Below are 14,355 nucleotides of genomic sequence, written 5' to 3' on the forward strand. Positions count from 1 at the left end.
TTATAAAACTGCCTGAAGGACAAAAGGCTTAGATGGAATCTTCTCCCAGATTTTCAGAAGGAATGGAGACACCACCAAGTTTCAAACTCTACCAACGTCCGAAAGATCTTCCTTACCTGGCAATTTCTGGATTGGGATCCACCAGAACGCTGACGAACCTGAAGAAGAGCGAGCCTTTCCATTTCACAAATTCTTCCTAATCAAACCAAAACAGCACAATTAGCCCCTTTGGATAGAAAACATGGATACCATCTCCCTATATATAACGGATAAGAGCCTGTGGCCTAATGGCTAAGATGTCTGCCTAGTATGTAACATAGGCCAGGTTCAAATCCCAGTAAGGGTATGGCTAGCTGATGAGAGCTAAATAGCTTGAAATAGATCTATACTAGTCTCCCTTTATTTATTTATCAGCATAAATAAAACACACACACACACACACACACACACACACACACACACACACACACACACATTTCCCTAAACCCCTGCATCTTTCCTTTTCCTGAAGTTCTTTTTAGGTTTTCAAAGATGGCCTCTTTGAATTAACTGGACGACGGTCCTCCTGAGTCCATGCCAGGACAGGTGAGTTCCACGTTTTTGTTCTTAATGAAAATGTCGTACCCTGTGATTGGGGCTGAAAGGCAAAAGAGGAAGCAGTATGCTCCGTCCCATATTTGGGTACACTTAATCTCTGCTCACATTATAGCAATAGCAAAAGCACTTAGACTTATATACTGCTTTACAGTGTTTTACAGCCCTCTCTAAGTGCTTTACAGAGTCAGCCTATTGCCTCCCAACAATCTGGGTCCTCATTTTACCCACCTTGGAAAGATGGCAGGCTGAGTCACCCTTGAGCTGGTCAGGATCGAACTCCTGGCAGTGGGCAGTTAGCCCGCAATACTGCGTACTAACCACTGTGCCACCACGGAAGAAAGGAACAGCAATAGCACTTAGATTTATATACCACTTTGCAGTGCTTTACAGCCCTCTCTAAGAAGTTTTGCAGAGTCAGCATATTTGCTCCAAACCATCTGGGTCTTCATTTTACCGACCTCGGAAGGATGGAAGGCTGAGTCAACCTTGAGCCTGGTGAGATTCGAACTGCCAAATTGCAGGCAGCCGGCAGCCAGCAGAAATAGCCTGCAGTACAGTATGCCGTGGCGGATAGTCGACAAAACATATAGCTGACAAAGTGATGAGGTTAATACATCTACCTAATTTGTAAGCAGCTGGCTTCGAATCCCAGAAGGGTATGGCTAGCTGGTGAGCGCTAAATAGCTTGAAATAGATTTATTCCAGTCTCTCTTTATTTCTTTGTCAGTAAAACATAAATGCGACACAAAAATGGTTTGTTGCGAAAGTGACTGTCTGCAAAGGCTCCTGGATTGGAGCTGAAAGGCGAAAGCAGTATGCTCTGTCCATAATTGGGTAGACCAGGTTGCCCTGACAAAAAACACGTTCTTTCCCTTGGTGCAGCTGACAAAGGGAGGAAAGACGGTGGCTTAGAGGTTAATACATCTACCTAATATGTACAGTAAGTAGCCCGGGTTGGAATCCCAGTAAGGGTATGGCTAGCTGACGAGAGCTGAATAGCTTGAAATAGATGTATACTAGTCTCCCTTTGTTTCTTTGTCGCCAAATATAAATTCAACACCCTGTGCTACATTTCCCTGAAAGCTGAGCGCGCCCGGTCTAGACAATGAAGAAGCTTAAATTCCACCCTCCTGCTTCCCCCTCACCTGCAAGAGATTCGTAAGGAGGATGAGCGTCTGTTTCCGTATGAATGGCTCCGGATCCTTCAGGCATATCGCAATGTCGGGAATATACCTGTCCACCATGGTGGTGTAGCGGACGCAGAGGTCACACATCACAATCACCACATTGTTGCGGACGGCCACGTCCTTGGACACCTCCAGCTCGCGAGCCAAGGCCGCGATGCACTTCTTCGCCAGGTCCTCGTGCTGCAGGCAAAGCTTTCCTGTCATAAAAAGGAAGCAGAAACGGATAAAAGTGGAAGAAAGATTCGAGGAGAAAGATAGACAGTTAACAAAATTTGAATGATTATAAAAGAATGTGAGGTGAATGGAGAATATATAAGTAAAGGAAGAATTGGGAAAAATATATAGAATATTAACTGAAAGAAGAGCAGGCAAAACGTTCAAAATTAATTTGGGAATTAGATGTAGGAGAAATAAATGCTAAAGATTGGAAAATATTTGGGATAGAAGAGTGTATAAGAATATGTTGGTTAGAGTTAAGGAAAATCGATATAAAGTGATGTGGAGGTGATACCTAACACCACGCAAATTAAATCAAATAGATGGTAAATATACAAATATTTGTTGGAGGTGCAAGAAAGAGGTTGGAACATGTAAACATATGTGGTGGGATTGTGATAGTGCACAAAAAATATGGGACATGGTGTTTAGAGAAATTAGAGCACTGAATGTAAATTTAGATATGTCACTATGGATTGCATTACTGTTGAGAGGGAAGGAGAGGAGAAGGAGAGGAGACAGGAGAAGGAAGGAGAGGAGAGGAGAGAGGAAAGAGAAGGAGAGGGTAAGATAAGAAGAGAAGGAAGGAGAGGGAAAGGGAGGGGAAGATAAGGAGAGGAGAGAGGAGAAGGGAGGAGAGGGAAGGAGAGGAGAAGATAAGGACAGGAGAGAGGAGAAGGGAGGAGAGGGAGAGGAGAGAGGAGAAGGAAGGAGAGGGAAGGGAAGGAGCGGGAAAGATAAGAAGAGGAGACAGGAGAAGGAAGGAGAGGAGAGGAAAGAGGAGGAGAGGGGAAGATAAGGTGAGAAGGAAGGAGAGGGGAAGGGAGGGGAAGATAAGGAGAGGAGAGAGAAGAAGGAAGGAGAGGAGAGAGGAGAGGAGAAGGAAGGAGATAGGAAAAGGAAGGTGAGGGAAAGATAAGGAGAGAAGGAAGGCGAGGGAAAGGGAGGGGAAGATAAGGAGAGGAGAGAGAAGAAGGAAGGAGAGGAGAGAGGAGAAGGAAGGAGATAGGAAAAGGAAGGTAAGAGGAAGATAAGAAGAGGAGAAGGAAGGAGAGGGAAGGCAAGGAGAGGGGAAGATAAGGAGAGGAGAGAGGAAAAGGAAAGAGAGGAGAGGAAAGGAGAAGGAAGGAGAAGGGAAGATAAGGAGAGGAGAGAAGAGACACCAAACTCGGAATGTCAATTCCTATTGTCTTACTTCTATTGTCTTCATTTCATCATAGACTCAAATGAAATGGAAACACAGAGAATAAAATTTTAAGATAGGCCAACATGCTGTGTCAATGGTTGCTAAGGGTGGGGGGAAAAGTAGGGAATATGGCAAGTCTTCTCCCCTCTCCCCCACCCCACCGCACCATGCCTACCCAGAGTAATGAATGCATGTGCTCGGACAGTAGAAGGCATCATGGACCCTTGGAATTGTGACAAGGGTTGAGATGCTGGGAGGTCCTCGTTCTCCGCAGAGCTGGACACTAGAAAACAACACACACACACCCCAATTAAGAAAGGGCTTTGAAGCAGGAGACAGTCCCCTCTGCAAGGTGGACATCCAAAGGAGGAAGAAGAGCTTACACTGTTCCATGTTGTCAGGACTAGCCAAGAGGGATTGGATCAACAAGAAGATGCGCTTGTCCACTTTGGCCGGACAGAGCTGTGCAATCTCACCCAAGGTGAAGAGGTGCCTCACCTGCCAAACGAAACAACGCCATAAACTAGAAAGAGAATCCTAAATTGGTATTAAAATACTATTTGGCGAAAGCCTAACGTGAACATGGATTTGAGCAAACTCCAAGAGACACTGGAGGACGAGGGGGAGGGGGTGTCCATGAGGTCACAAAGAATTGGGCACAACATAGTGACTGAAGAACGGAGTGATAGCCTAGAGGTGGGACTCTCACCTCTCAACCAGGAGGCTGTGAGTTCGATCCTGGGTAGAGGCAGATATTTCTCTCTGGGCAAAATGAGAATATATCTGCCGAACAAAACTCCGCATTGGCGTCAGGAAGAGCATCTGGCCATTAAAACGCTCTGATAGCTCCATTCAGTTGCCCAGACTCCACCCCGCAAGAGATTATGGAGTCGTTAAATGATGATGATGATTGGGTGAAAGTCTAGCTCAGGGGCCGGCAACCTTAAACACTCAAAGAATCCTTTGGATCCGTTTCCCACAGAAAAGAAAACACCGGCAGCCACAAAACCTAACGGGGGTCCCAAAAGCTCAATGAATTGTATGTCAGGGGGTGTCAAACATTGGCGGTTGTGACACATATTTTGAGCTGCAGCAGAGGAATGAAAGAGCCACATGCGGCTCCAAAGCTAATGGAGAGAAGGATTTGCCTTGACAAATCTTTTTTATTAAGGCTTCCCTCGGTGGGCTGACTGAACCCCAAAATTTGATATTCAGAGTATAACCACTCGCAACCACGCTGGTTTTATTTACCAAGATATCCTCTTGCAGCTGTTCCGTGCCAAATTCTTGGAGGACGATCTTTGAGATATATTGCTCACAGGCAGCTAAAAGATCTCCGCATAGGTTGTTCAGCAGTTCCTGTTTAAACATGACACGGGGGGGGGGGGGGGAAGTTGAGTAAATGTTTGCCGAGTTAACACAGCAACCTTCCCCAGGATCCCACTTCTTTGTGGCTAGGAGGATGGCTGTGTCTAGGGCAGATTAAGTTATCCAGCCTCAGTCTTGGGAGATCTACCTCCACCTGACTGGCATACCCTTTAAAAGGATGCAAAGGACCAACTGCCTGCAAGGAATATAAATCCTTCCATTCCCCACCATCCTGTCAGAGCTGAAGAAGCTTCTTGGATGAGAGGCGAAACATCTTCGAAAGAAAAAACAACGAAGCCCAGTTGCTTCCTGAGAAAAGCAGCCTTGGGAGATAAAATCCATGGTTTTGAAGAAGACGCATTGTGTCTCACCTGCATCTCCTTTGGGGCATCTGTGATGGCCTGGCTAAGCTTCTGCAGAGTCTCGATAGCGGAACTGATCACCTCCAAAGGACACTGGAAGTCCTGCAGCCAACAGTTGAGATCATCTGCAAAAGAAGGCCAGACCCCCCGGAGTAAATGGGTGTTGGGGCGCATAAACAGTCCTTCCCTCTCACCACAAAGAAGACGGCATAAGAGAGACCGTCGCTTCCCCCTCCCCAAATGACTGTCCAGTGAGCCCTCACTCATTAGCCTGCTCTGGGTGCTGCTGGGCAGGTGTCTGGCAACACTTCCAATCACGCTGAGGATGTGCACCATGGTCTCCAGGTTGGCTTCGGGCTGCCTGGGAAATGGAGAAGAAGGAAGTGATGATTGGCCCCACTTCTCACCCATGAATGAAAGCAACTGGATTCACATGTTGCGCCATGGCTCATTTGATCCTGGGCCGTAAACCAATGGCTGGGGTCAACATGCTAGGCCAGGGTTCCCCAAACTTCAGGATTTGTGAACTTCAACTCCCAGAATTCTTCAGCCGGGCTTAGGAATTCTGGGAGTTGGTCCACAAGTCTTAAAGACCTGTAAAGTTAGCAACCACCTCTCTTAGAAGAATGAACTATTTTAGGAAATACTAGTGCTGATAACCTGGCGTTGCCCTGGTATCTATTTATAGGGGGAGAGGGGGGGAAATATCCAGACCAAACGTAATTTCTAATGTTGGATTTTCCTCCTTACCAGAGGGAGCCCCCTTGTGGAGTAAGTAAAAGCCATTTTACGGCAGTACGGTAGAAGCCATTGTAAGGCACAACAGGCTGTATCTTAACAGAACACACACACACACTGAGGGGTGTTAGGGGTGTATTGCCTCCACAGTATTTTTTTTCAGAGAGTAAGTCACCCGGATGCCATGTTTGGTTGAAATTGCTCGAGGCATTCCAGAGTTATGCTGGAACATAAACCCACACAGAGGGAGCCATATATATATATATATATATATATATATATATGTATGTATGTATGTATGTATGTATGTATGTATGTATGTATGTATGTATATAATATTCCGCTTTTTTAATCTATAGATATATAGATATATAGATAGATATAGATAGATAGATAGATAGATAGATAGATAGATAGATAAAAAAAGCGGAATATTATATTTTCCCTAAAGGAGAAACATGTTTCTAAAGACAGAAACCTCAGCTCCCTACTCCCCAGCATATATCTGGTGTCCATGGAGAAGGATTGGGCCAGTTTATCTACGAAACAAAAGATCTTCAGATCTAGGGTGGTGGGATTATTCTTCAGGGCAAAGCCATTCAGCCACAATAGGAACTGCATTGCATCAGCCCAAGTTTCAACCAAGCTTGAGTCAGATAACCTACAAAATCAGCTCTAATCCCTGCATAGCTCCATGGGAGTCTGACAGCAACCAATAGAATACATGCCCTTGCCACAGGAACAGGAAGCTCAAGGGCAAAGCCCAAGAGAGGCTATAAATAACCCTCCTTCTCCACTCCATGTGCTCAGCTGCCCAGGACCTCAAGTCCATGTAGTCCCGTTCATCTATAAACCATCCTTCCATCCTGCCACCATGTTTCCAGTGTCTTTCTCCCCACATGGAACTGAACCAGATGGAGATTTCTTCCAACAGATCCCAGTGCTAGGGCAAAACCAGAAGAAGTACTTGAACTCCAGCTGTATGCTCACTCCCCACTTTTGTGCCAGATTTCGCTCACCTGCTGATGCTGTCCCAGGCGTCAATGATTTTGGAATAGTCCAACTTGGGCGAGGAACCAGCCACTTTTGCCAATAACATCCAAGCAGCTGCGGCACGCTCGGTTTCGGTATGGGAGATGATGCCGTTAATGAACGAAGAGGAGAATTTGTTCTTCTGAGCCAAAATGTGGAAAGCTTTGCTTAAATAGCGGCTGAGAGAGAGAGGGGGGGGGGAGAGAGAACAATCAATCATAAGGGGGTGAAGGGGACTTTTTTTGATTTGGTGGATTGAACGACATTGAATTTTGCTGTTGCAAGAAAGCCAAACTCCATTAGCTGGCTGTTCGTTTTGTCCAGAGAAACTGCAACCTTTTTTAAAAAAAATTAAGATGCATGAAAAGAGGTTGATTAATGAAGCAAGCTTATTTTAATAAATCCTCTTGCACATAAGTACTAGCCATTTCCGACTCTAGGGGGCGATGCTCATCTCCATTTCAAACCAAAGAGCCAGCACGGTCTGGTCATGTGGCCGGCATGACTAAACGCCGAAGACACACGGAACGCTGTTCCCTTCCCACCAAAGGTGGTGCCTATTTTTCTACTTGCATTTTTTACGTGCTTTCAAACTGCTAGGTTGGCGGGAGCTGGGACAAGTAACGGGAGCTCACTCCGTTACACGGCACTAGGGATTCGAACCGCCGAACTGCCGACCTTTCTGATCAACAAAGCTCAGCGTCTTAGCCCCTGTGCCACCGCGTTCCTTAGAATGTAGTATTGCAACTCAAACTTCATTTGAATCTGATGGGCTCAAGGTTAACTCAGCCTTCCATCTTTTCGAGGTCGGGAAAATGAGGACTCAGGTTGTTGTTGTTGTTTGAGGGGCAGACGGGAAAGATGCTGATTTTGTAAACCACTCAGAGAGGGTTGTAGAGCCGAGGTGGCGCAGTGGTTAGGGTGCAGTACTGCAGGCCACTTCAGTTGACTGTTATCTGCAGTTCAGCGGTTCTAATCTCACCGGCTCAAGGTTGACTCAGCCTTCCATCCTTCCGAGGTGGGTGAAATGAGGACCCAGACTGTGGGGGCGATATGCTGACTCTGTAAACCGCTTAGAGAGGGCTGAAAGCCCTATGAAGCGGTATATAAGTCTAACTGTTATTGCTATTGTAAAGTGCCATATAAGCCTTAGTGCTATTGCTAATGCATAGTATCCAAAGTTTAGGGTTCACAAACTAGAGGCTTCAGCTGTTTGTCTGCCTCGCTGATGTCTGACTCTGAAGGCAGCTGATAACTGGTGTACGGCTCTGGCTCCCCCTCTGCCTCCGACACAGAGCCCTCATCCGAGCCTTCCCCAGACTCCAGGACTGGCCCATCTTCCTCCCCAACCCTCCTCACTGTCCGAATCGGCTGCCAGCTCTGCTGGCGAGCCGCAACGACATCAGAAGTTTTCTACACTTTTTTTTTAAATGACTAAGCACTATCTGGATTTAGTTCCTTCATCTTTCTCATGTGTCACCTGTGACCCTTTCATCTTCAAAAGTGTCTATTCCTCCGTGCCGAAAACCTGTCTTCCTCCCGCATACATTTCCACTTGTCTCAAAATAGGACGAAAAATATGAAAATGATTCAGAAACCTTCCAAGCAATGTAAAAATTCCAAGTGTCTCATCCACGGGCCAAAATTAGGACTGGTGATGGTATCATCCATCCTAACACAACATGTTCTATTTCAGAAGCTGTTACACGCTATTGACTAATAAACAGATGCTGTTTTGGATTCAGCATATGTTCCTGTCATTCCAGAAGTGGCACCTCGCCCCTTATTTTGCTTCCTGTAAAATCTGAAGAAGGAAAAAGAGAAAGAGAGAGAGAGAGACGATGGAATAAATGCTCGTAATTGCAGGCAGAGAAACAAGCTGAGTGGTCGTGATGATGAATATTCTCCGAAGGAGGGAAGGGAAATTTCCAATGAGCCTTCAGCCATCTTTGTTCATTAAGAAAACAAGGGTCTGTGCAAAAATGGAAGGACACTTCGATTCCTAGCGTGGAAGAACAGTTTTAGAAGCGGATGGAGTTTGTGGAAATGGCAAAACTGACCTCTTTGATTAAAGGAAAGAACTTAAGTACTTGTTTCCACATGGAAACCACTTCTGAACTTCGTGCTTGGTGTGGAAAAGAATGAAACTCCGATTTTGGGTTTTACCGGTTAGATAGATCTTTACAGAAATGACTTGTTTATACTATTATGGAAAAGTAAAAAGCTGTGATTTTATGTTAACGCCTTATCTTACTGTAAGAGAGGGAGTCAGATGTCAATGCTTCTCCCCCACCCCCTCTGTTCTGAGCCAGGTTTCCTTAGAAAGCAAGAAGCAAAGTCTTGGTCCCTGCAACACCTCTTTTATTCACACGGCTGTGAATTCCTTTCATTCACAGTCAGCAAGGCTTAGCAAACAGTCTTTCAGAGGAATGTTTATCCACACGCACCTTATCTCGTTTGGAGCGCTGCCAGATAACTAGTTTCTGAACGCAGGGCAAGGCAAAACTTGGCACAGAGTCTCTTAAAGTCACACACAGAACTTTCCACTCTTGAAACAACTGAAGGAACAAATTGTTTCTTGCAAAAGCCCCCTCCCCATTCGCTCCTCTTTTGTTTCCTATGGGAGGGGCCAATCACCACCAAGGTGTGGCTTTACTATTAAGTCTATCCTGTTTTCTTAGTTGTTCTTGTCTTCTGGCAGCTCTGCGCATGCACACACTGGGAACAGGCTCCAGCTGTTCTTCTGCCTCACTGTTGTCTCGCTCCCTCTCTGCCTTTGACGCAGAGCCCTCGTCTGAGCTTTCCTCAGCCCCCAAGACTGGGCCATGTTCCTCCCCAACCTTCTCACAGTCCGACTCTTCTGTCAGCTGCGCTGAGCCATAACACCCTCTTTCCTCACTTCTCTTCCCCTTTTCCCCTCCCCACTCACTGCTCTTCTATTTACTTTTGTATACTGTATTTTATAATACTCTATAACTTAATAAATATTAAAAAAAACAAGGACAGGCCAATAGCAGTCTTGAAGACTTAACTCTGACCCTCTCCCAACCTTCAGCTTCTGATGCTGAAACTCTCTACTCTCTTTCTTTATCAAGACGTAGAGGGTTTTTTGCCTTCGGTTTTGTCATTAAGTAGGAAGATACTACAGGAATGAGGCACGGCGGAAGAAAAAACAAAGGGAGTCCGGCTGCCTCTTGAAAAAGCCCCTTTGAGACATTGTGCGTTAACATTAGAGGAGAGGGGTTTCGGCAGCGAGCATTACATTCGCACAATAATGGGAAAATGAAGATGCACCGCAAGATGAAGAGATAGTCAGAAAGATACTAGATTGTGCAGAAATGGATAGACTGAAAATGAAACAGAAAGAAGATATAGAATATTATCAAACATGGAATCTATTTGACCAATGGTTGGAAAAAAGGAGCCGAGAATAAGAATGTAAAATTGTTGTTGTTGTTAGTTGCGAAGTCGTGTCCGATCCATTGCAACCACATGGACAACGTTCCTCCAGGCCTTCCTGTCCTCTACCATCCTCTGGAGTCCATTTAAGCTCACACCAGCAGTGACTCCATCCAGCCACCTCCTTCTCTGTCGTCCCCTTCTTCTTCTTTTGCCCTCCATCGTTCCAGCATGAGGCTCTTCTCCAGGGAATCCTTCCTTCTCATTAGGTGGCCAAAGTATTTGTGTTTCCTCTTCAGGATCTGGCCCTCTAAAGAGCAGTCAGGGTTGATCTCCTCTAAGACTGGCCGGTTTGATGGACTTGCAGTCCAAGGGACTCAATGCAGGAGTCTTCTCCAGCACCAGAGTTCAAAGGCCTCCATTCTTTGGCACTCAGCGTTTCTTACGGTCCAACCTTCACAGCCATCCATTGCAACTGGGAAAACCAGAGCCTTGTCTATACACACTTTTGTTGGCAGGGTGATGTCTCTGCTTTTTAGTATGCTGTCTAGATTTGCTATTTGCCATTTTTTTTATTTTGTATTGTAAATTTGTATTGTTAAGCAAATTATACACCCAGGCAACACGATGTTTATTCAGCACTAAGAAATTGGAAAATGGGAAAAAATTCCTCAGAGGGAGAGGTAATTAAAAAAAATGTAAGACTGTGCAGAAATGAATAGATTAAAATTGGCAGTTAAAGAGAAGGAAGAATCAGAGTATTATAAGATACGGGGATACTTTTATCATTGGATAGAAAATGAATATAGGCAAAAAGAAATAGAAAACTGAATAATTAGGGGGGGTGTAGAACTATGGGGGAAGGAATGGAATTAAAAGGTCATTGAAAGGTAAATGTAAAGGCAAGATAAAATACATTAAAATGATAGCAATAGCAGTTAGACTTATATACCGCTTCATAAGGCTTTCAGCCCTCTCTAAGCGGTTTACAGAGTCAGCATATCACCCCCACAGTCTGGGTCCTCATTTCACCCACCTCGGAAGGATGGAAAGCTGAGTCAACCTTGAGCCGATGAGATTTGAACCGCTGAACTGCAGATAACAGTCAGCTGAAGTGGCCTGCAGTACTGCACCCTAACCACTGCGCCACCTCGGCTGTGACTGTTAAATATGACACAAAAACTGTACCCAGATGACACACTGTAAGATTAATGATGTAAGAGAAGTGATGGAAAAATAAAATGAAAAACTTTTCAAAACAAAATCACTAAGAAATGTATTTAATAGAAAATCATTTTTTTAAAAAAATATTTTTTTAACAAAAGCACCTTCGGGACATGGTGCGTAAGATTAGAGGGGAGGGTTCTCGGCGCAGGCAGTCGGAAGAAAACCTACCTCAGCTCCTGACTCTCTTTTGTGAGCAACGTAAGGAGATCCCAGGCCAGCACTTGGCCCTTGTCTTGATGGGTGAATTTATGGCAAGGCTTCATTTGCTGGAGCAAGAGGTGATCCACGCACTCTAGGACTTTCTCCTGCACAGAGGTCTCGCAGTCCATAACGACGGGGATGACTCCCATCAGCCAGGCCTTCTGCATCAGCAGGTTCTTCGGTTGCGACTGTAAGAGGAAGAGACGTTGGTTAGAAAGCTCGATTTAGTTTGTTTTGATGTTAGGAAATTTATATGGCCGCGCATGGCGACTCATGCTGAGATTTAACAAATTACCTGAGTTGGAAGGAACCTTGAAGGCCATCTAGTTCATCCCCCCACCCAAGCAGGAGATCCTACACTATTTCTGACAGATGGCAGTCCAGTCTCCTCTTGAAAGCTTCCAGTGATGAAGCTCCCACAACTTCCAAAGGCAACTTCTGTTCCATGCATTGATTGCTCTCACTGTCAGAAAATTCCTCCTTATTTCTAGGTTGAATCTCTCCTTGTTCAGTTTCCATCCATTACTCCTTATCTGGCCTTCGGGTGCTTTGGAAAACAGGGTGACCCCCTCTCTATGGCAGCCCATCAAATATTGGAAGATGCTCTCCTGTCTCCTCTGGTCCTTGTCTTCACTAGACTAGCCATGTCCAGTTCCTGCAAGGTGGCGCAGTGGTTAAGTGCAGCACTGCAGGCTACTGCTAGATCAGCAGGTCAGCGGTTCAAATCTCACCGGCTCAGGGTTGACTCAGCCTTCCATCCTTCCGAGGTGGGTAAAATGAGGACCCAGATTGTTGGGGGCAATATGCTGACTCTCTGTAAACCGCTTAGAGAGGCCTGAAAGGCCTATGAAGCGGTATATAAGTCTACTGCTATTGCTATTGCAACCGTTCATCGTATGTTTTAGCCTCCAGTCCCATAATCATCCTGGTTGCTCTTCTCTGCACTCTTTCTAGAGCCGTGATGGCGAACCCATGGCATGTGTGCCACAGGTGGCACGCAGAGCCATATTTGCCGGCACACCAGCCCTCAGCTATGGTGCGCATGCATGCGCCAGCCAGCTGATTTTCGGCCTTCCAGAGGGCCAGAGGAGACCGTTTTTGCCCTTCCCAGGCTTCCCCGCACACGGGTGTGTCTGTGTGTCACGCATGCATGCGCAGGTGGAGGGGTGCATTCCATTGTGGGTCTTCAGCACACCACTGTTCTTGATAGCCACGATGGACCCGTCCAAGGGCTCCTCTAATTGACAAACCAGAAGCTCACAGAACTACAGCAGAAAGTGTGTCTTCTTAAACCAGTGCTGAGTCATACATCTCTGGGAGTCAGAACCATTAGAAACAGAGGTGATCAAGAGTATGGATTAACGGATCGATTCATTCCTTCAATTTATACTTGATAGGGATGTGTTCTGACTCCCCTCCTCCGTCCAGGAACGAAAGCCAAGACAAACGTAAATGAGAATGTTTTTTAATCAGTCCAGACTCTCGTTGGCTGCAAGCCCAAAATAAACAAAGAGATAAGCACTCTGGCAGCAAGTCCTACAAATCTTGGCAGCAAAGCAAACAAACTCTGGCAGCAATCCAGCTTGCCAAGTTTGTTTCTCGTTAGCCCCTAACGTTGACTTCTGCAAGAAGGGCATGGCACAAGCAGTCTCTTTTATAATCAGGAGAGGATCTTAATGAGCAACAGCTGAGCGTAATTACCTCCTATAATTACGTAGTTGTTCTTGACGCCGAGTAGCCCTTCGATGGCGTGCATCCCGGAACAACTCACTGTTGTTTCTGGATCATTCTCTTTTGTCTCCTCCCCACTGATCCAAGGCTCAGGTGCCACCTGGTGACCAACCAGTCTCTCTGCGCCCTGCTCGGAGTCGGAACCCTATCCAGGGTCCTCCGCATCCTCCAGGGCCGACTCATAAGACCCCTCACTGTCGGAGTCTGGTGGCAGCTCCAACAGCTCCTGCCGAGCCACAACAGGGATGGTATAAGGTCTCCTGCCTTGAGCAGAGGGTTGGGCTAGAGGACCTCTGATGTCCCTTCCAACCCAGATTCTATGTTCTAAAAGGCTGCCCACTTCGTATCTATGATCTTGGGTAGGGCAAAACTTCAAAATAAAGTTTAAATACGAAACACGTAAAAAAAGTAAAAACGCACAGTAGCTGAAGAAACTTCAGGCGCCTTCAATATAGCTAGGAAAGGGGCTCCATTAAAACACCTTGGGCCTCAAATCCCAAGGATTTAGTATAATTTCCTAGGATTTGGGGGAAGGGAAGGCTAAGAAGGGGGTCAAAAGGTGCCACGTTACCTGTAGGAGCTCCGTAATAGACTGCAGCGCTAACTTTCTCACGGAGATCGCTGGATCACGACAACGATCCTGGATGGTGGACAGGTCTTCTGAGGTGGATGGGACCACCATGTGCTTCAAAATGCTGGTCAACACCTGGCCATCCAACAACAGAGGGAAAGAGGTGGTGATGGGAAAGAGATAGGTTTTCCCCAGTTGTAGCCATCTATCTATCCATCTATCTATCTAGTCAGTCAGTCAGTCTGTCTATTGTCTATCATCTATCTATCTATCCATCCATCTTCTATCTATCTATCTATCTATCTATCTATCTATCTATCTATCTATCTATCTATCTATCATCTATCATCTATCTATCTCCTATCTATCTATCTATCTATCTATCTATCTATCTATCTATCTATCTATCTATCTCCTATCTATCTATCTATCTATCTATCTATCTATCCATCCATCCATATCTATCTATCTATCTATCTATCTATCTATCTATCTATCTATCTATCATCTATCTATCTATCTATCTATCATCTATCTATC

The 14,355-nt window shown here is 45.6% G+C and overlaps 1 protein-coding gene across 1 annotated transcript in view; it reads right to left on the bottom strand.

The window, feature by feature from the left end:
- Positions 1-14,355, bottom strand: part of NCAPD3 (non-SMC condensin II complex subunit D3) — a 55,004-nt gene that overhangs the window by 18,691 nt on the left and 21,958 nt on the right. The window contains exons 15-24 of the mRNA XM_087706383.1: positions 13,816-13,950; positions 11,481-11,701; positions 6,674-6,865; positions 5,180-5,277; positions 4,926-5,041; positions 4,438-4,545; positions 3,570-3,684; positions 3,362-3,469; positions 1,743-1,981; positions 117-196 (exon numbers count right to left, since the gene is read on the bottom strand). Coding sequence (XP_087562509.1) covers positions 117-196; positions 1,743-1,981; positions 3,362-3,469; positions 3,570-3,684; positions 4,438-4,545; positions 4,926-5,041; positions 5,180-5,277; positions 6,674-6,865; positions 11,481-11,701; positions 13,816-13,950 — 1,412 coding nt within the window. The remainder of the gene's footprint in view (positions 1-116; positions 197-1,742; positions 1,982-3,361; positions 3,470-3,569; positions 3,685-4,437; positions 4,546-4,925; positions 5,042-5,179; positions 5,278-6,673; positions 6,866-11,480; positions 11,702-13,815; positions 13,951-14,355) is intronic.

This window comes from Thamnophis sirtalis, unplaced genomic scaffold (genome assembly GCF_051295495.1).
Source record: "Thamnophis sirtalis isolate CommonGarterSnake01/CBP01778 unplaced genomic scaffold, rThaSir2_p1.2 scaffold_2, whole genome shotgun sequence".
Lineage (NCBI taxonomy): Eukaryota > Metazoa > Chordata > Lepidosauria > Squamata > Natricidae > Thamnophis > Thamnophis sirtalis.